We start from the raw sequence: 23073 nt of genomic DNA on the forward strand, positions 1-23073 counted from the left end.
GAGAGCAACACAAGGAGAAAGAGAGAGATGGAGTGTTTTTTTTCATCAGGATGAGGAAAAAAAGTACATCCACAACAGAGGCTTTCTGGTCTTTTTCCAAGTAGCTGCTGGGCCTTATAGCAGCCCATATTTCTCCTCATCTGGTGTGCTAACTGCAGTGTCACTTGATGGCTATGTGCTGATGGAGCTGCAGGACCAGTAGTTGCAATTTGATACATGCAGATAAAGATAACAAGTCAGTCAAGTAATTTTAAAGTCAGTCTTGACATAAGTCTGCTTTTGGAGCCTCCAGGGGGAGTGCACAAGTCAGTGTTTAGTACATGGGTCTGTCTGTGAGACTTGCTGGAGACACACTGCTGATAGTAATCACTGTATGCATGCAATGCCAAAAAAGCAACCAGGAGCTTAACATTTGCAGGGACATTTGTTAATAATTTGTTTTTTGATCAAATGCAATCTGTTTTTATATGTTTAGCAGTAACTGGATAATCAGTGACTCATCTGTTCTCATCTGTGTGAACAGAAACATATTGTTGTGTGTTTCGTTGATAAATGGTGCTTTCAAACGGTCTTCTCCCATTTGTTAGACAAGTTGCCAGTAGAGCTGTTTTTGCAAAAGGAAATTATATTTGATCTGGTATATCCTGGACAGCATCAGTGGATATTAGTACAGATACTGTACGTGTATAAACTCCGTCTCTCCAAAACTTCACTTTTTTAATCAGTAAAAACCTTATTTTTAAGCTTGTGACAATACACTGTTAAGGTTTATAGTGTAGTGTAAAGCATAAGTTCAGAGGAATTTTTATGTTCAACATGACGTATAAAGTATAAGAAGATATTCTTATTTTTATCACATTTGATCTTGTAGAACTGGAAGATAAGAGTTCAACATGACTTGACTATATGTCATGACATATACACAAAGATATATATATATAGATTCATGAATATTACACCTTGTCACATTTGCATTAGACAGTTGTACTTTATTACTTTCTCATCCGAAGAACATTAGTGTCGCTCTGAGTCATTGTCTGCAGGGTGACTTCCAAATACCTCCTACAGCTGATTATCTGTGTCTCAAAAGTCTGCTGGTCTAATCTCAAAATAACAACCTGAAGACAATAAAAATGAAGGAAAACATCGGAGAAGCACAAACGTATACCATCTTTTAAAACTTTGAGAAAGTGGTGCCCAGCAGAAAGTTATCCGGCAGATCCTGACGGAATCGGCTGATCAGCAGCAGGATGTATTGTGTAGCCAACATATCCTACTGCTGATCAGCCAACATGCAATGACTCAAGCAAACACACACATCTTTTTGATGAGACAATAGTGACAATGTAATCAACTGCCTGATGTAAATGTGGTGCAATGTAATCTAATAGCTTTAATAACTTTATATGACATTTACTCAAACACCTATGAAGTTTCAGATGTTCAGTTGTTTTATATAGAAAAAATGTGCTCGTTCCTCAGAAGAGTTGACAAACCTTGTGACCACTCCTTAAAGTTGTGTTGTCCAGGACCGCAAGATGACCATATGATAAAAATCTCTCTAACATGTCTGCATAATGTGACAGCTGACCAAACCACAAAGGAACAGAACAAAGTAGACAATGCATAGCCTGGTGAATAATGGTCAGTCAGTTCATGGCTGTGCATCTACAGCAGTGGTATATGAAAACGCTACTAAGGCTACCATTACTACAACTACAACTACTACTCATCAAGATCAACAAATTCTTCTTGCTCCCCTGTGAAACAGATTTCAGGAAAATCCCAAACTACTTTTTCTTCTGTTATAGAAAGGCACGACATACCTGTTACAGTGTCAGCAAGAACTTATGATTGATGAGCGTTCTCAGCCTTCTTGTGTGTGTGTGTGTGTGTGTCTACTGAATTTGGGTATCCTCTCTTAATGTAAATATTGTTTTTTTTTCATGAAATAAAAGTACTTTGAAAACTATACTTAATAATAGAAGAGGTGCACTCATTAATAGATAATAATATATCATTAATGTAATAAATGACTATATCAGATTTTACAGCTCTTTTGCTCTTGTATCTGATCTTCACAGTAGTTATTTCCGTCTATATCTCCATGACTTTTTTCATACAGTATTTCCTATAATAATACCAACACACTATGTGTGAGGTGTATTCACAGATCACAGTATGTAAATACTAATCCCTTTCATCCGTGTTTATAGTGTCTTTTGTAACTTGTATTGAATGTATTCTAACATGTACATCTTCCCCATGGGGATAAAGTTGTAACTTACCTTATCTTAACTGATCGCTGAATGCTATGCTGACTGTGTGCCAGTACTTTTTGCCCAACAGCAGTATTTTACATCACCAATACTCTTGTGGCTGAATGGGAGCAAGTCTCTACAGCCACCCTCCGAAATGTTAACTCTGAGAAACCTTTAACACCAAACATGTTCAAAACCATCTGTATGTATCAGTATCTGAAGTTCACTTTATAAGATGCTGCTTTGCCTAGTTTGCATATAGAAATTTTATTTAATGTCTTACATTTTCTGCAGTTTATCTGTAGTCCCAAACAAATAGATGTTTCAAAAGGAGCTACAGCAGGACCTCAGGAATACTCTTATTTCTTCCATATCCTCTAATTTAACTCTGCAAACACTGCTGTTGATTAGATTGATGAGTTATGAAAGCAGAATGTCTTTAAAACAAATATAGTGTCTTCAGCCAGATCTTTCTATACTGTTGTCATCACATTCTTTGCTCAGCCACCCACAGGTTTCTTTCACTCAAGTCTCAGCAGCTCGACTCAGCAGTCACTAATCCCAAAATAACTGTCATGTGTCAGCTTTGTCAGAATGACTGCAGCACAGAGACAGTCTTGGAGGTAATCACATCATTTTACTCAAGGCATATATAATTATAGTAATTCATGCAGTTGTTCTTGGGCTTGGAACAGCATGCACTTATTGGCCAAACATTCTTTTGACTGTATTGTTGAGTTCAGTCGTCAGCTCCATAAATCAGAGTGTAATTTGCAGCACAGTCCAAATGTTGGATGATTACATCACTTGATGCTAGAATTCCCATGTTCATTACAAGCTACTTAAATCAATTAGTAATCATAAAGATCAAATCAGATCGTGGATATATATACAGCTTATTACATTTAGTTAGTTAATATACAAAAGCAGAAATATTGTATAATTAGCATGTTTCCCTAATCCTATAAGGGATTGCTAGTTCTTTGATTCTCCTGAAAAATGCTGCAGTACTTTTCTACATCTATCCCACATGCAGTTCCCAACTTTTCTGCTGTGCTCACAAATGGTTAGAGTTAGGCATTACATGTACATGGTTAGGGTTAGACTTAATGTAGATAACTAGGTCAACATGTTACAAAACATATGTTTACACAATTACAAGTTTTTTTTGGTGACAGTTTACACATTTTTACAATGATGTGTTGCAATTCCTGTCAAGTCATGTGAATGTTGCCAGACAGAAAACACCCCAGGCAAAGAAGTCCTTCAACTTATGTGACCGAATAGGTGGTTTGTTTGCAACATTATATTTGACCAATAAGAATGTCTAAAATACGTTCTTTGTACTACACTATTCTCACTTTGATGGATGCCCTTATTGCGCTTCATATACATTTGCTCTGAGAACCACTTGAGGTTGATTCTTTGAACGAGGTCGTTGTTGCCTGCATGAGCAAATGACCCATGGGTTATTCTTAGGAAGAAGACAGTCTTGGCCTAGGATACCTCGCCATTTCGCAATTTACAACCATGGATTGTGAAACTACTACATGTTGGAGTAGCGGAAAAATGCAAATAATATATATTTTCTGGTGAGACTGGGCAGATGTTTAAGTGATTCCGTGATTACTTGTGCAATGAAAAATACAGTAATCATAAATGTATAAAGTCATAATCTTAAAAAGGCAAAATCTTTGCCTAAAACAGATAGTAACTGTAGAATATTTTCAGCTGCAGATTAACACACATTTTGTTGGCTGGTAAATTAAGCAAGTATACCAAGATTTTTAAATATAGAATGCATAAAAAGGTAGGTGTTGACATTGTAATGTCATCCTTAGGTTTGTGAACTCTTGTTTTAATTTGTTGAGTTTTAAATTTTTGATGCTGCCATTTTGCTGCTTTTAATCTGGATCATGAGCAAAGGCGAGATACCATAAACTCATCAGGAAATATTAACTGGGGAAGTCAATATAGCTATTGGAATCAGTATAACTTCTACACAATCTGACCTTTTTTTGCAGCCATGGGTGTTCATTCTTGCTTCCCATCAGATAGATTACATGGTTTGAGGTGCTTCTGAATTGGCTTCGTATGTGATAGGTTATGTCTACTCATTCACACCCAACATAGTCTATGTGAATGGGACAAAGAAACCATAGTTTGAAATAATAACTATGAGGGGTTTCCCGTAAACACGTAAAGGGAAACACTAAACATTTAAATCAAACATGAACAAGTTGATTGAATATACAACACATCTCTTACCATTTATTCCATATCATTTTAACTTTTTTTTCTAATGCTTCTATTTGCCAGCACACCTGAATGTTAGAGGAACAATTTCCCCTTTATTCAGAAAGCAGACCCACTTGATTAGTAGAAGTAGCCTACACATCTTAATGTCTGTGAGGAGACGCAGAACCCTTTAACATCTTTTTATTCTTCTTCTGTGTAATGGTGAGTAGTACAGAATCTTCCACAAAAAATGCTTTAATGCTGTTAATGATTTCTCTTATTTGAGGACTCCTGATGGGATTTGTCCCATAGTGTTGGACTATGGCTACATACACTATATAAACCATGAAGTTGAATCCAAATATTGACGAAATGGCTATATTCACCCAACTGGAATTCTTTCACAGCACAGATATTGTCTAAATCTTGAGTTTTCTAATCAATGTAAGAAATATACATGCACACAGAAGCAGCTTCCACGTGTTTATTATCATCTCATTTTGGCTGAGATGCGAGCAGCAGGATTCAGCTTGTAGGTTTACTTTACTATCAAAGTTTGTGTGCATGTGTTTTTTTCAGAGGTGAGTTTTTTAAAAGCTTCTGTGTATATTGGTTGTAGTGTATATAGGGTTTTTTTCCTCCTCCTTTTTTGGTTTTCAATCAGCATTTGTATTTCAAAACGGACTGTATGGCTTTACAAAGCATGAGTGCATGCTATGTACCCTCCAAGTAATTATTTTGGATTAATTTCAGAGTGATATCAAACTCAATCTGCAGAAATTTGAAACATACTTGAAATAGGTCTATATTAAAAAAAATCTTTCCCTGAGTGTCTGCTTTTGTTGTTTTACTGGAAGCTTATTCTTGTTGACAGCAACCGGATGATGAAACCACACAACATGCTCATTGTGATGTTCCCAGCTCTCCAACCCTATTGCTTATTGGTCAGTATGATATTTTGGAGTCGTGCTTCTTTGGGTTGTGCTTCTGAATAAACTGCAGGTTTGGACATGTGGTGTTTGAATGAAAGGTCACAGTATAACCATGATATTGTTGTACAGTGTACTGTGCATTGTTTGAGTTGGTCCCCAGACAGATGTATGTGCACATGGGGAATACCCGAATCCATAAACAATTAAAAGTCCTGCCAATTGTTTTATACTATTCCACAGAGGATATTCCTCTCTTTTCTATAAATGTCAGCAAAGAGAGACACCTTTGGCTTGTAATGATGCATGCAAAAATGCTGTGGATCTGCAAATGTTCCTTGAGACAGGGAATCAATTTACAATATTAGATCATCTTATGGAAACAACATATTCTGGTATTAGTGTACTCACTTTTTTCTTTCTTTCTTTTTCCCCATTTTACAATATAACCCCCTCCGGGCGGTGTTAATGACCAAACTCAGTTTCACTTCCAGATCCCTGAATTTGCATTGTGGAACACAGAGGCTCTTCTGTGAGAACATGACATCTCTAATTTAGCTAAAACAAACCAAACTAAATCAATGGTGCACTGCATTGTATTTACTATATTAATGGTTGATGCCCAAGAAGAACAGGGAAAGAATCTTGGAAAATCTACACTGATTGTTGTTGTAGCTGGTTGTTGCGGTTAATTTTCATGCATGTCTTTCATTGATGTCTATATATGCTGATAATGTCTTCTTACTATTATATTACTTGCTGCAAATAATTTAGTACTTTGTCCATCAAACATTTCTTTGCAGCAGTCAAGACTGATGATCAAGACACTACAAAGGTTTGGCATGTTTTTGTTTGTGGTGCTGCATGTACGAATTACAATTGCACACATATAACCTGTATTCTGGTTAAGATTGAAAAGATCATCCGGAAGTCATGTTCACCACCCTGCGGGTCTAAGGAATTGTGTTTCAACCAGGTGACGTCATTAGCCATACATCATTGTGGAGAATGTTTCAATCAAAGAATACGCGACCCCTAGTGGAAAGGAGCGCTATTGCATGTGAAAGATAAAAAATGGCGGCCATGACGGTAAGGTCGCGTTGTAACAAGAATGTTTTTTCATTTCTAACAAGGATTATTTTCTGGCCCTAACCAAGCGATTTTGACAGCAAAATCTAACCAAATAAGGTTGCTGTCTAAGCCCAAACAGAAGTGTCATGTTATCAACGGACATATACTGGTCTCGGTCACGGAAATGTTCACCGTTTAAAGTACTGCGCTTAGTTGCTCAATCCATTCATTTTAAGGACAGGAAACTTCCAGAGAATAAAGGAGGGTTTGATAACGACATAATTCGATGATATATAATGTATAATATGATATCATGACAATACTATAATTCACAGTCTTTAGGTGTGCAAGCTTAAAAATATTATCTTTGATGAACTTGATACAAAACAAACGTTTAAAAACGAAAAACCATCTATTCCTGCTGTCTTGATAAAGTTGGCACTTTATAGGATAAAAATGGCGGCCATGACGGTACGGTCGCGCACGTAGCACTTTATCTAGCACTTTATCAAGCCACACTTCCTGATGCTGTGGTCTTGGGTGGTGCAGATGTGCTTTTATCCAATTTTTGTTTGTGTATTCGTTTGTTTGTTTGTTCCCCAATTTGACTGCCAGAAAAACAAAAGTACTCCTTACAATTTCTTAGTAAGCACTGTGACTTGACATTTCATGAACTGACAGTCCGGAATGAAGCAGCAAATCTGAACAAGTGAGAAGAACTCGAAAGTATTTGGTCTTTTTTTTCTGAATTATTAACAATAACAATAAAAAAAATTCTCTTTTTTTCTGTTATTTTCTTGTCAGTGTATATCACTGCAATGTGTTAGAAATGATATAACAAACAGTGAGTGCTGATTTAGAGCTAATAGCAGGTATACGTGCACATGTAAGTTAATCCATTTTCAATACATATACAGTAGAGGGGTCACGGGGGCTGGCACTGTGCGAGATGCCGTGGGGCTTCCTGGACAGGTCCCCATTCCACAACTAATAAACTTAAACTGAGTTATCTGACAGTTATTTAAATTGATTTCATTTTGAGTGTTTGGGATAGTGGCGAAATTAATTTTAATTCATTCATTCATTTGTGTTGGCATTTTTCAGATGCGGGCGGCAACTGTGGGCCAGTGAGCCACCGGGACATTACAACAGAGCAAAGTTATGCTATATTTAAGCAAAAGTTGTTGCATATACCGTATACATTGATATGTCCATGATAAATACCTGTTTATATGTTCTATTCTATTCTATTTTGTATGACAGGGACAGTGGGGACCAGAGAAACACGTTAGTTCAAATATTTACCGGCTGTAAAGCGGTGCGTTGAACTTTACCCTCCAGGCCCACCTTGGTTCACCTTGGTTTATAGCTTGATGCAGGTATTAGAGCAATCTTTTACGACAGCTTTCGCGCTTTGTTTTTGTTGCGAATCACCACTCACCTCGAGTGCGCTTCGTTCTCCCGTTAAACATTTTCAAATCAAAGTTGATAGCTGCAGTTACAGCTAACGCGTATCCCCGCCTTGAGTAAACGTTGTGCTCCACGTGCGCGCGGGCGCGCCCAAGAAAAGAATTCGAAGCTGCCCGCGCTGCTGGTGTTTTGACTTGTTTTAAAAATCAATGACAAAAAAACCTTCAGCCAGGCTGTGACATAGCTGTGCCAGTGTTTCTGTCTTACATGGGGGGAGGGGGGGACTTTTCACTGTCACTCAACTGTGGGAAAAATAACCCGATAAAACAAAAAAATGTTGTGTATAAAGGTGACCTTTACTACAAAACGTTGTTAAAAACGTTGCTAAATTAGAATAATAAGCAAGCAAGCATCGGAAATCTGCTCCAGTTCATGGGGAATAATTCAATATGATTATTCAATATTCTATAACTATTTGATTTTGGAATATTGTACAACAAGTCAATATCTTGACTTCTATCCAGCTTGGCAAAAATAGGCATAAAGGGTTAGTGTACAAAGTGTAGAATGGCTAAATTAAGGACGAATATGTGGAGTATTTAAGTGCAAAAAATAGAAAATAAAGATCTCAAGAGGCCCTAGGTCTACTAATAGTGCACCATTTATACGATAAGTATTAAAAGAAAGCAACAGAAGTCAGTGTTGTGCAGCCACACCGTTGCAAACGTTTGGCACGTAACACTGACTGGGGCGCACTTGTGTAGATATGATAATTCTTTTCGTTATCAACCTGCAATAAGAAACATATTCAGCGGTTTATTAAATTGCTGCCTCTAATCCTCCAGCACAGAGCACTATCAGTTTAAGCACACAATCATTGCGGCCACACTCGTGAAGCGCGCTAATATCAGTCTAATGGTGAGTAATATAGATATGGGGATTTCTGCAGGTGTCAGAAAATAAGATACGGTATTGACTGAAATCAACCCACCCACACACCTCCTCTGAAGGTGCGTTTTCTCTCGCTCAAATAAACTACTAAAACAATGTCATCTATTTTAATTTTCCTGCGATTAGAAACCAAAATGCATGGATGTAATCATCCGAAGGTGCATCAGTCTTCCAAGTTTGGTTTAAAGATAATTCAAGATTAGGTGGAATGGTGCGCAATAAAAGACTAAATCACTTTATAAACGCAAACCCGCATTTGTGTCATTCTTTGAAAAGCCCAAAATGTGAACATACAGGCACTGTTTCCGTAAATAGGCTGGATGCGCAATCAAGGCTCAATGTTTCCACATTAGCTCTGCAGGTATGGCCACACTCCTTCCACTCACATTTGAACTGAGCTCAGGAAATTTTGAATTGTAAATCAGCTCTGCCGTCACACAGACCTGCATCAATCTAAAAAGTGAGGCTCACACGTCTAGAAGATTAATACCGATCTAACCACTCTCTTCTTTTTAACAGATTAAACGGAGTAAATCGGTGGGTTCATCGGAAAAAGCGCAGACGTGCCAAAACCTCAGCCTGAGTGGACCCAAATGTGTAAAGGCCACGATGGAAACAAAGTGTGGTAAAAAACAAACAAACAAAACATCAATCTGTTTAAATGGGCTATTCACAGCAACATGAAACATTACCAACGCATTTATTTTCATGACGGGGCGGTGGTTTAAAGGTGTAATCTCACTTACCAAATGCTCAATAATGAGGGAGCCTTCAAAAGCGTGTTATGGTCGTGAGGAAGATGCGTCCAAATTTCAGTGAATATAGAGATAGAGGGAGGTATGGATTATAAAAAAAGAGCGCTAAACTATAGGATAAATCTTCAATCTTAAGACAATAATGTGTAAATATGTCTGCTGTTATTGATAAGTAATCTTTTCAAACTGAATCAATAAGTCTGGTAACACGTTGAACCAAGTTATTTTTTTGCTCCCAACTGGAGCTCAGCGGTTTGTCTTGTCCAACAAAGACTCCTCTACAACATGTACTTGAAATAAACCTCTTTTTTTTCTGGAGTTTATTCAAACAAATATGTTACCATAAACACATAAGGACTTTGAATCACCTTTATACACTTTAGACTAATGAACTTCTGCAAAGTCTTATCGTACAAATGTCAAGTTAAACATGCGTTTTTATTATTATCATTATTATTATTATTATTATTATTCCTCAGCAAACAAAATGAAAAGCATTTCAAACTGGAGTCAAACGGGCCAGTGGCACTCAGCATATGCGGTAAACAGAAAGCACTCAGAAGCGGTATAAAATATGTACAGTGTGGACAGGATATCTTCTTCTTTTTTCCCTAATCGAGTTTGGTTTCATCGTGCACGACATTATTTAATCTATTTATTCATTTTTGTTGCAAATCCTTGTTCTTGTCGAGACCCTCTCTCAGTCTTCTAAAGCAAGCTATAGCACAGAAAAAAATCCCATCGTCTGTTTCATATGTTAGACCTGTATATATTTACATTTAGATATGTACAATGCAGCAATGTAACACGTCTTCATCTTTAAAAAAGAAAAGAAAAAGAAAAAGAAAAACACCTGGACATTTAAACTGCTGTGCAAGTTCACCGCAACAAATGTAACCCGCATAATCCACTTTTCTCTCTCTTTGAAAACTGACTGAAACGATTCCAGTTCAGTTGTTTGCGATTTTTCTCCCATCTGCAGGTAGCCCCGAAGCTCCAACCCCGGCGTCCGTTCATCTCACACATTTAAATTTAGATTTGCAACCGTTAAGCCCCGCGTTTAGCCAGTCAGCTGTTGTACTGACAGGCGTTCAGGCTGGAGCCGGGGCTCTGCAGGCCGCTGTATCCAAATGTTGGATGCTGTTTGGACTTGAGTCTGAGAGTGGCCAGGCTGGAGTTGCAAGTGTCCCTGTAAACGCTGTACGGAGAGCCGGGAGGTCCGTACGGACACGTGGACGACGACATGGCTGAGTTGATTCCAGAAGTTCCGATCCCATTCAAGTTGCTGATGTTGTTGAGACCCGGGGCAGACATGCCCGGAACGGCGGAGTGGCCCATTCCGGAGGCCATGGTCATGGAGGAGATGGAGTTGGGCGCCGAAAACATGGACTGGGAAGTGAGGGGACTCATGGAGTTGAAGAAGGTGAAGTTCTTCGTGGACAGCGGCGCCGGGGTGAGGCCCTTGTTGGTCCAGTTGTTGTAGGTGTAAGCTGGGTACATGTCGTCATACGGCTGCATGAGGCCGCTGAACTGCGGCAGGTAGCTGTTCTTGCACAGGTCCATCTGTTGGTTCCGCTCCCGCTTCCTCCACTTAGCGCGACGGTTTTTGAACCACACCTGCAATAGACACACGCGTTACTACGTGCGTTCAAAACAGCTCAGGAAGTCAGTGTCACATGAGGCGTTACTGGGTGACAGTCCCCTCAAACAGTGCAAAACAACAAAAACTCTGCTGTCTGTTATCCGGTCATAGAAACAGAAAAAAAAAACACTTTGTGTTGCCCTCTTTTCACGTGCACAAACAGAACTCTTGCGCACGCAGAGATCTTTAATTTTTGTGAGAAGAAACTGCAGAAGCCTCCAGAATGTGCTGAAGTTTAGGCCACACACATTTACAACAAAAATACAAACTGATGTTAAAAAGTACAAAGAAAATACAAAGTACAAAGAAAATATCATCTAAATCAGTGATCGTCGTCTTTATCTTTATCTTCGTCGTTAATTTAACTGTGTTGCAAGTTATCTTGAAATAAAACGATTCGGTTGAAAGCTATTTTAGAACTTTGGAGGAGTAATATATTTAAAAAAGAAACACACACACACACACACACACACACAACCAAAACTTAATTTACTCGTAAAAAGTCCTTATTAATTCGATGAAAACTTCATCAATTTATTTGTTTAATCATTTCAGTTGATCTGTGACATGTACTTTCAGCTGATCAAAAGTAACTCAGAGATTGATTTCCCTGTCATCCCTCGAAGAAATTAGCCTTTTTCTTTTATAACTGTTCATACAAAGTGCTTATGTCTTTCAAATAAAAGAAAATACGTGTTTCCTTTCCAGTGAAATCGTGTCTCCAGCCTTTTGAGCGCCTTCTTCTTGACTGATTTGTATCAGAGTTAAAAGAGTTCGGGAACACATTAGCCTGGACTCGATCCCGTAAGTCTTAAATTAAAATCCTCATAGTCTTCCAGCTTTTCTGCGTTTGAAATCTGACTCAAATTACAGGAGCCCTTTCTGATTTTGCTTCTCAAATTCACCCGGTGAAACGACAAAACACTTTTTAAAATTACTGTTACTGTTTTGTGTAAATGTATGTTTGTAAATGGTTATATAACGATATGAATATAATAAAAAGCTTAATGATGTTCATTTTCCTGCCTCGTTCCCAACAGTCAGATGAGAATGATTTTTACGTTAGTAGGTCACACTGTGTAAAACAAACCCAACAGGTTTACCTCACGAGTCATACAGGACACTGTGTGGCCACAGATGAGTCATAAACGCGGCTCTGGATATCTTCACGCCTTATCGAGACCTGGCAAAATCTCCGCGAGGCTGCACTCTGTGAGTAATTTTTTAAAATTCACTGTAGAAACCTTTTTTTTTTTTACAAGTGGAGCCATCAGAACAACCCGCCGGTGCTATGTCTAGCCGTTCGGGGAACAGGCAAAGACGTGAGTGACGTGACAGAGAGCTGTGGAGGAAACACGTGGGACGCATTTCACAGCTTGAAAACAGTACAACTTGAAAAACAGTGTAACTCAAACAGTCTCACGTTGAATTGAATAAGCACTCCGCAGCCGTCTGCAAACATCTAAAAATGTCACACTTTAACAAATGGACGGTGATATTAGGGCTAGTCCTGTCACGCAACGCTCTTTACAATCTTTTCTTTTTATTTCTCTCCAATAAAAGGCAGCACTGTTAGATATCCCCCTCCCTCCCTCTTTAGGCTCCTGACAAGCCCCCCTCCCCCCGGCACTTTAAAAAAGCCATAAGGTTTTTATGCAATTTGAGACTGTGGATTTAGTTGGGGCGCGCTCTCAGGCGCCACTTGCTGTCAGTGAAAACCAGCTGTAACTATGTTGTGTTTAACGCACGCATCTACATTTTTTTCTTTTACTAAAATTAAAACATTATCGCCGGATAAATGTAATCTTTTGCTGGTCTTGTGTTCATTGCACAGCTGCAGATTTACACGAATGGTCACCTGCGAGGTACGACACAAGTGTCCTGTCTGCATGTCATCAAAAGACAAATAACCCACTGGCTCCATCAGCAGCTTGGATGCACCCTCAGTACGGACGTGTTATCATTAAATCCCAAGTCAAAAGCGACTGGCCTTTCTGTTAAAATTTCAACATGATATTTGTTAACGTGTGTGTGAGAACCTGCAGCGTCCCTCATAACGGGAGATTTAGTTTTTGGATGCAGCGCAGCTCACAGTTGCTCACTGCAACCTTTTGCTGTTAACGCACCAAAAAATCTCCCAGTTTCTTGTAAGCAGACCAGCTGGTTTCTACGTTATCTCACATATTTAGTTTTGTGGGTATTTTACACGAATTCTGTTCAGAGGCTGGATTGTGACGTCCGTTAGATCGCTCAAGCCGAGCATACAAATGACGAAAAAGATAAATAAATACACCAGAAAGCGTTTTCACGCTAAAGTCTTTTCTCTCAACAGCTCAACAGAAATACTTAATGACGTTATGGAGAACATGCCATATGAGTAAATATTTTTCTTTAAATGTATATGATACATTTTGCATTAAAATTGCTGGGTTTATTTTTGTCATTTTTTGTTAGCTTTTTAAAAAGACTTCTGAATTAAAATGTAATCTATCTTCTTCTAAGTATTACGCTTATGAATTATACAAGTCACATACTCAAAATTTTACTTTCCTCAAGTGCTTAAATTTCACATTGCTTCGTTTGTGATTAACGGCTTTTCTTTAATCGTCTTTACGCGCACTTTACGCACGGCCTGTAGTCTGCTTGCTGGCATCTTACCCGCACTCTAGCCTCAGTCAGGTTCGTCCACACAGCGATCTCCTCCCTCGTGCTCATGTCCGGGTAGCGGTTCCTCTGGAAGGTGGCTTCCAGCTCCTGCAGCTGCTGGCTGGTGAAGTGAGTCCGCTGCCGTCGCTGCTTCTTCTTCTTGGGGTCGTCAACGTTCCCGTCATCGCTCCTGTGCTCAGCGCTCCTGTCCTTTTCTGTGGATAACATGATGAGGTGAAAAAAACACTCCTTACAAGACTATAATCCATTTTGAAGACGTTAGCATTTGTCCTGAAGAAGTTAGATAATTCAGAGAAGGTTCAAGCTCATCAAAGTGCAAAACAACTAACATTTAGAACTAAGAAAGGCCTTTTAACATGAAATAAGTAAACGCAAGATTAGGCTACATTGAGAGTTTTCTTCATAAAAATGATATTCACAAGACAGAGTACAATTGAAGCCAAATATTAACATAATTAACATGCCGGGAAATTTTGCATTAATTTTTACAAACAAACTGAAATCTGCGCGGTTTTCGCTGACAGAGCTTAACGACCAGGCCTGTCCACTCTTATTTCCCAAGTGCTTTCTTCTATTGACGTCTAAACAAGATTGCCTCACCAAAATTGAGAGTGGTCCACGTGCAAAATTCAGTCTCAAAACTAGAAAAGTATCTTGACCGTTTGACAAAATCATAAAACAGCTGGAAACCCCCATCAGCGAGAGACAAAGAAATCCCATTTTTTTCCTTTCCTGTTCACAGATCCGTAGAAGAAAAGCCTTTGTTTTTCTACATGTGGCAAAGTTGAGGTTAATAAAAACCACCTGGCTTTTAATTTAGAGTGGTGGATGGGCCCAGTATTTATGGTTTATTTTAATGCATTCGCTGACTGCAGGCCAGGCTCTTCCGCACATTTTTCCGTGACAGAGTCCCGGACCCTGCCAAGTGTGACTTTCAGCCAGCGTAATAAACAAAAAAATGGGGTGTAACTGTATATGAACTGGACTCTATCCCATCTGTGGTTCTGTTCATCAAACCAGAAAAGACCTAAGTAAGATTAGCAGCAAATCTGTTTTGGTGCATTAGATGAAAACACAAGCAAACAAACTGGGGCATTAAATATCCTGTTTCCATTTTCTGTACCGACAAACTGTCCGGGAAGTGTGTCTGACATTGAATCCACTGTGAATCTACTTATTAAAGAAAACTGTAGAAGCGCTAAGAACAAGGAATCGAGTAACTAAAAGCACTCAGTGTACCTGCCAACTCTGTGTCTGAAGACTCGCTGCTTGAGTTCTCTAAAGTTTCTCGGCTGCTGTTTGAAGTTCTCTGTAAATGAAACGCGGCGGTCACGTCGCGGGGCGGCGGTGCTCTCACTGCCTCTGCAATTCTGTCCAAATTCATTCCACCTTGAAGAGAAGGATGCGTAAAAAGAAGAAACGGGGTGAGTCCTGGGAAGCACACAGCTGTCCTCAACAGCTACGCTACTAAAGATCCACCCGCTATCAGACACACACCGCGGCATGAGCGGCTGAACCATGCGGGGAGAATTTCCACAGGAGTTTTGTTCTTCCACGGAAAAGCCGATTTGGAGGACGTTAAAACACACACACACACACACGCGCGCGCACAGTCGCGTCCTCCTCGTTTGCAGCAGTGACAGCCCGTTGCGCCCTCCTTCTACACTCTGCAAGGAAGAGCTTCTGCCAGCTCTGACTGAGAAGAAGCTCCCGATCTCACACAAGAGACCCACCCATCTGCTGCGCTTAACCTCCCCAAAACGAGCGAGTCCCACCCACTTAACCTGCCCGCTGCAAGAAATCCACTCAGACAAGATAGTCTGACGTCGAGCTAAAACAAATGAAAGAAGGGCTGCTAATTAATGCAAAGTTTAGGCTGTTTTACTGGTCATGGGCGACGGGAGACGAGCTGTTTCAGATGGACTGAGGCTTTATTGAATTCACCACTTGTTAATTCACTTGTATATCTCTGTATATATTTATATAGGCTATATATTTTTTCAGCGTTCATTTTACGGGGACAGCACAATGCCGCGCTTTCTATCTGGGAGTGAAACGGGTCTTTTATTCGCGGAGGCATGTTTGAAATGTATCAAGCTCTAAGCTGCTGGGTGCGCTTCTTTACACACTCATGCACACAATATCTCGGATATGTACCGAGCTGAATAAACATTTGCCATCTAACACTGGCCTGCCCAGTTACTGTTCACTCTGTGTGAAAGGTGCGATGATGTCGACTTTATTGTGCGTATAAATGAGGAGCGCTGTGAACTGACAAGAACTGCTACAAAGAGACAATCGGTAACTAAAACATGACATATCATGTCTCACATACTTAGCACGAAGTGTTTTGAGCCAGCATTGTGACCAACGCCGCTGTTTCTATCAAACAGATCCAACAATAATAAGGTCTGCAGCATATCTGACTGCGATGCTCTGTGGCCAGACAGGCACTGATTTATGATCAGACATTTTTTAGAAAAAATACATTTAAACTCCAACAAGCGCTCTGATTCTTACTACTGGCTTCCAATCGCACTACGGCTAATGGACCGCAAAAATGCCAGCCGATTACACGTGAATGAGGCTACTGATGGTAACAGATTTGACCTCGGTCCGGTTTGATGGCATTGACGCACAAACGCAAGCCAACAGTGGTCTGGCTCAGGAGCTCCCACATCACGGCCTTTGTACCTCTGCACCAGTATGCAAAGTATGCGGACCATTTATTTAAACCGAATGAACTTCTTTAACCCTGAATACTATCGGGGCTGAATTTGTCATAAAGCGCAGCAGATGAAGGTTTTCAAAAGAAAACCGAAAAGACCCAGTGGGACAAATTAAAAAATGCATATACTGTGCTTTTCTTTTCTGTTACAAAAAACGTGATCGCCAGCATCTATTCACTCTCCAATCAACTGTTTTGATTCAGCAGGAGTTAAATGACGATTTCTGCAGGAATTTCTCAAATTGATCTCCGCTGTTATACCCAAGACGGTCTAATAGAGCGTAATATTCCAGTTCGATCCCAACCGCTGTGGAGTTGTGCTGACTGGATATTTGGATACTTTTCAGGTTTAAAATCACATGGATTAAGCGGTTGATTAGCATATTAACATTTTGATCATACATTCAGTATGTTCTCTGAAGGATGTAAAACCAGTGCATATGCCTGCCTCAGAGAAGAGTTAGATTGACTATAAAGGCTGTGTGCAGAACCACTGAGTTTCGTCCAGATGTTCTGTGATCTTGGTTTGGCTGCCCTGGAGGAAAACATATGACGGTTTCAGAAAAAAAACATATACAACTTTTAAAACGTGCTGTTTGAAAGAGACCAGCCGAGTGCCATCAGGTGAGAGGCCTTATTGGTCCATTTGGACAGTTTCTGGACTCCATCTGGTGATACAAAAAGGTGTGTGTGCCAATAATCGTGATTTTAGCGTAATTTTGGGAAAAATGTACTTATACCTGATTATTGGAATAGTTTCTTCTACATTTACAATTAAACAAGCACTAATTTCCCAACCCACTGACATTATTGACCTCGTGTGGAAAATCAACTCTTGTCGACTGACTCTTAGAAAAACACACCCACGCAGAACATCAGGTGTAAAACATAGATGAGGTCAAGTAAAAACATTTTTCCTGGCTGATTACAGAGTACAAGTGCTTCTGCAATATGAGACTGACCGACCTGCTGACTTTCAGCTCGGTCTATGAGTAGCCTAATCCACGTTTGTTGGGTAAAAGCGCGCGGCTGTAACCGCCTGAAACTTGAAGTGTCACTGGCGCCAGTCGCAAGCTTTTTCGGCCATTGTATGACAGTGACTTCTGACATGGGATCCTAGTATAACAGGAAAACTCCCTTGAAGGCCCTTCAAGACACAGGTTTCGCCTCGAACCATCTACATATGTTCACCCTCTGTGCACGACCTGTTTCAGTGAAAATGATTTCGCTGAGGACCTTTTATTGGCTAAATGTGTGGGTTGGCCAATAAATTATATGAATATAGGCCAAATTCATTTAATAATCTTTTCTTTTTTTTTTTAAAGCTGAACTTTGTCATTTTTCCTTCAGTTCTTGCGTCATAGGGCTTCTGTCCAGCAAACCATTATCCTCTACCTGCCTACTCACAATGACAGCAAAGGCCAGGTACGTAAAATGTTTTTTGAGGAGAATTGCGGCGTAAAAAACAAGTCAACCACGGTAGGTCACACAAAGACGAGAGTGTAAGCGGATGAAGGCTAAAACTGAATAGATCAGACATTAGCAGGTGGTATTTACTATGCAGGTGAACAGCACGTGTGAAAGGAGGTTAATGGGTACGTGTTAATTGTTGAGGACACTTATGGGACAGTACAAGGTGATTTTGAGATTGCACTTGATTCATATGAGGTAAATAACGTCACTACATAACATTTATGAACAGATACTATAGCCTCCACAACTGGCAAAACTCGTAATTCATAAAACAGCTGCAATATATCCGAAGCAGCACAAACATCACAATAAACCCATTGACCTCTCAGATGTCCATTGGAATATTATGGGATTTACAGCGTATGGAGATTTGACACAGCAGAGCTCTGGTGAAGTCTACCTTCCTCTGTCCCCCACAGCAGCCTGATAGATGGGGGTAATCTAAATATCCAGCCTCCTCAGCTTCCATCCCTGCCCGCGTCCTGCTCTTCCTCTGCTCTGGAGGGCACTTGCGTGTGATGGATGAGTTAAAAAGCCTTTCCATCCGGCAGGACAGGTTAAAGGCCAGTTGCAATGCAAACACTCATATTTTTCCTCCAAGAAGTGAAAATAAACTCGGCGAACACCATTAATCACACACCGAACACACACAAAAGTACAGTCTCGGTGTATTTTTTCTCCTTCTGGACAAGCAAGCACAGCAAAGCTAACCACGGGGTCGAAAAACAAAGCATATAGAAAACTGAAGCAGGCGAGCGGATTCAAAGGTAGGACAGCAGCGGAGATGTAACTGGACACGGTGGGTAACTGGAGAAGGACAGAGCTGATTATTGCCTTGGTGATGGTTTCCCTGCTCAGTCCAAGGTCTGTTTGACCAGGAGTCTGACAACCGAAAAAACAACCTACACAGGGAATGCAGGTGTAGCCTATATAAAACAAGCACCGATGACCAGCAGGAATACATGAGAAAAAAAAGTCTTACAGTGTGGCAGTATGTGGGATTTCTTAAAGACTTATTCCTCGCTGAATTTAAGCCAGTTCTCCAAACAATCACTCCTGGAAGTGTGACAATATAAACGCGTATAGAACAAAAAACGTTTTAGGCTTAGAAAGCACCAGAAACTAAGAATGCACCAATAAAAGAATGCAAAAGAGCTGAAATCTAATCAATCCCATAACTATTGATGAAAACTGTTAAATGAATATTGTGACAAGTCTTTTCATAAGATGGAACTATGTGATAGTTTACAGTTATTAAAAAAGAGTTCCACAGAATTAGTTTCAGCCTCCTTAAATGCCCCATATACGACTATTATGGAGTTTTGAGGACAGGATTTTCCGCCTTTGTCTCTTATGATTTGGTCAGTTATTAAACTCAGAAAGCCTGCTTTTAGTTTGAGCTAAAACTAAGTCATATTTCAAGGGAAATATTGCAAGAACTATTCTCCCCTCTTAACAGAAGTTTGTCTCTTGGTCTCCATCTGGCTTCACGTTTTTTTTCTAATTTATTTTTCAGACAAAACATCGCGTCAGGAAATCATCAGAAACCAGCAACACAATATAAAGCAGATTGCTGTGTGAGAGAAACCCCACTTTCAACAATGGGGTACATTGTGAAACTGGTTCTGTCTATTTTTGCTTTATTTCTGCACCTATTTGCAAGTCTCCATTATTCCGCATATCAGCATGCCAGCCCTGTGCATGAACTCTCCACTTATGACACATATAAGCTCTAAAAGCAGATGTTTGAGACAATAGAGCACTGCTGAATTTAACCTATAACAAAATGGGAATTTGGTCCAAACCAAACAGCATCCTGTTGTTTGCAGATTCCCACGATAAAGTTATGTTGTGATTTTGCTCCGATGGACACAGTCGGATTATTTCAAAATTATAATTCTGTCAAACGCCTTTTCAAAAAATTTTTTAATTTTTAAATGAGCAGATTACAAGTCTTACCTGAGTCCCCACAGGAAATTACATTCTTCGACAGATTCAGTTCCATTCCAGTTTCCTGGAAAAACACAGAAGGACATGGTTACTTGAAAAGTAAAAAGGAAAAGTCATTTTTTATTCTTGAAACCAATAATGCTGGGATGATCAGATTTAGCAAATATATATTGAAAGTTAAAAGTTAAAGTTGGTTGAAACCGACAGGGTGTTAAAGTAAGAGTAAACAATAAGCTTTCAGTATCTTTATACGCCGGCGTCCTTATCCGAAACCCTAAACATTGTTTTAGAATAGGTAGGAAAAAACAAAACAAGAGCGAGGCCAATAAAAAGAAGAACAAAACCTGTTAAATGAAAACATTGTTTTTACTGTGTAGCAGCTCTGCATCAAACAGCCTTTCACCAAATGCCATCCCATGATTTACTCAGTCCGTACCCTTCATGCTTAGGGTCCGCAGTGACATCCCTAACCCAGCATAATGGACACAAAGTTTACCTTTGCCATGACATTATACACACACACTCACACAGAACCCCTCTTATCTACAGGAATCCCTTTGCTGCTTTTATGCCCTCAGTAAATCTTCTGTCACCAGCCCTCTGTCCCTTCAGGGCGCGCGCGCACGCTTGCTCTTCACTCCTATTTTCACTTAATTTCACTACGCTGAAGCAGCCTGCATGCTGCATCTGACATCAGTGCTCAGACAAAGCAGAACACTACTCAATCTCAATATATTTATTCAAAAGCGACGTTTCTGTATAAATTCCAGAGATCGCTGCCGTGCGTAAAGCTCCATCCACACGACCTTCAGCCCCTTTACGGTCCTCAGTCTATTTGGCGTCAAACTAACCAACAACATACTCTGCTTAAAGAAGTCAAATCTTTATATTTTCACCTTAAACATGGAGCTATATTTGATTCGTATTTCTAACTTCTGACGCCTAAAACGACGCCAGCGAGATATCAGTTTCTTGTCAGTTTCCAAGAGCCAAAATTCGCGGAGTTGACAGACAAGGTGCGCGTTTTACTCACCAGTTGGTTCCCAGCAGACGAAAGAGAAAAATAAATAAAGCCTCACAGTGTCCCCATGCAGGTGTTCAGTAAGTCCACTTTAGAGTCGCCCGCGCGTAAACGCTGCGTCCGCGGTAATCAGCGCTTTGGATACTTCTGCTTCGCTGTCTTGGTTTTCTTCCACAAAGCTCCGCTGCACGCCTCATGTTGACGTCACACCCCCCCCCCCCCCCCCCCCACCCGACTCGCTACCGACACTTCGCCTCCTCCCCACTGACACACTCTTCATCCTCCTACACCTTCTGTGTCTTCATTTACATTAATCCTCCTTTTTATTTATTTATTTTGTTGAAAAAATGCTTTTATTCAAACTTCTCAAATCGTTTAGTACAACTTAAGCAGGATATACTTTACACGTAATAACGATTAAAATCATTGAAACACATAATGATCACGGATGAAAACGTTAATGAAATGATAATGACTAAAAAACTAATTTAATTTGTGTGATGCGCCTGAACGGAGCAGCCACAGTTGTCTTGGACTTAAAAACCGTCAGTGCTTGAAAAATAGTCTTTTTTCGCTATGGTCCTCTGACTCGTGCAGGCGAAAACCTGTCCCACATCTTCGTTTTGGCACTTTTCTGTACTCGTTTGACTCATCAGATAAATTGTATCACCTAAACACATCATGTTGGCTGTCATTATGTTGAGCGATACGTAGAATTCTCTCTGTTCCTTGTGCAACTTAGAAAGCAATAGTCTTCCCTCACACTAAGCAACAACGTATTTCTGTAAATTTACAGCAGGCTTCATCTTGCTTGGCTGCAGCAAAACACTTTTTACTGTCTTCGATAATTAACCGAATCCACAAAAAAATAAATAAAGATCTAAATTGAAAAAAAATAAAAATAAATCTCTGATCATTGCAGTTAAAGGCCCTAACAGGTGGGCTTTAACGATTAAGTGTTACCACAGTTTTACTTTGTTTTGTCCTGCTAATAAAACAATTTATTTGTACCATATTTCATTTGTTTTGTGGCTTTGATTCAGAAAATATGGCAAATCTGCGGAATAAGTGTTTGCAATCTTTAAAAAAATCAAGTGACGTAACCCGGGAAATAATTAGGCTAATGTTCTCTGAGAAAAGAAGACAGATGAAAACAGGCGAGCCATTGTTTGGGAGCCGTTGCGGAGCTCAGCAGCGGAGAGGCAAGAACGGTAAAAAAAACCCAACAACAACAAAAAAACACGAAGCCAAAAAAAAAGCAAATAAACGAGTGATTTAGATCAGGTAAGCACTGTAGCAATGAACAGATTAATAGACAAAAGCCTAAAAAGGCAAAGTAAGAAAGAAGGCCGCAGGGAGCCCAGACAGAGATTAAAGTATAGTGAGCCGCAGATGGGCCCGCTCCTCCTGAAGACTTCTAATCAAATCGCTGAAGTGAAAATTGAATAAGTAACTAAAATCAGCTTTTAGTAGTCCATATCATCTTTGTTGTAAAGTCAATATTTGAAATAAAATACTCTTTCAGGCCAGATTTTAAACGCCCGCTGGGCAATTTCTGATCGCAGTGTCCGAGTGGAAAAGGATATTTCCACCTTAACGCACGCAGTTTCTTTTGGCCTGTGACATGAGAGAAAGTGTGAAATTTGTCGCACTCTTATACTTTCCTTTTTAACTCCGCCAAGAGCTGCGCACAAAGCAAAGCCCGGCTCTGAGAGAGGGATCCTGAAGGGATTAAAGGGGCGCTGCGGGCCTCCCTCAGTTCTCCTTCCCATGGAGCCTGCCGGAGGCTCCGAAAGCTCTCAACTCTCCTCACGTCAGCTGTTTTCCCCCTTTTAGGAGTATGTCAGCGTACTCCTCAAAAAGAAGAAGCCCATGTTTTTCCTACGCATGTGAGATCGTGATACAACCCAGAGAGACCATCTGAACACTCGTCTTTTACTGCCAGAACGTTCCTACAGTCAGGAGCGGCTCTTGCTT

General features: G+C 40.0%; 1 protein-coding gene across 3 annotated transcripts; it reads right to left on the reverse strand.

The window, feature by feature from the left end:
- Window positions 1-9906: 9906 nt before the first annotated feature.
- On the reverse strand, window positions 9907-21248 carry pitx1 (paired-like homeodomain 1). 3 transcript variants are annotated; one of them, XM_072374647.1, is made up of 5 exons: window positions 21109-21248; window positions 20085-20139; window positions 15164-15313; window positions 13916-14118; window positions 9907-11232 (listed from the first exon to the last, which is right to left on the reverse strand). In XM_072374647.1, exons 2-5 carry the CDS (start codon window positions 20128-20130, stop codon window positions 10684-10686), a joined length of 948 nt encoding a protein of 315 aa, XP_072230748.1. In that variant the 5' UTR covers window positions 20131-20139; window positions 21109-21248; the 3' UTR covers window positions 9907-10683. The 3 variants fall into 3 exon arrangements, with proteins under 3 accessions (XP_072230748.1, XP_072230750.1, XP_072230749.1); XM_072374649.1 differs by lacking the exon at window positions 15164-15313; XM_072374648.1 differs by lacking the exons at window positions 20085-20139; window positions 21109-21248 and adding an exon at window positions 15422-15440.
- Window positions 21249-23073: the final 1825 nt, after the last annotated feature.

Source organism: Leuresthes tenuis, unplaced genomic scaffold (genome assembly GCF_036924035.1).
Source record: "Leuresthes tenuis unplaced genomic scaffold, fLeuTen1.0.hap1 SCAF_21, whole genome shotgun sequence".
Lineage (NCBI taxonomy): Eukaryota > Metazoa > Chordata > Actinopteri > Atheriniformes > Atherinopsidae > Leuresthes > Leuresthes tenuis.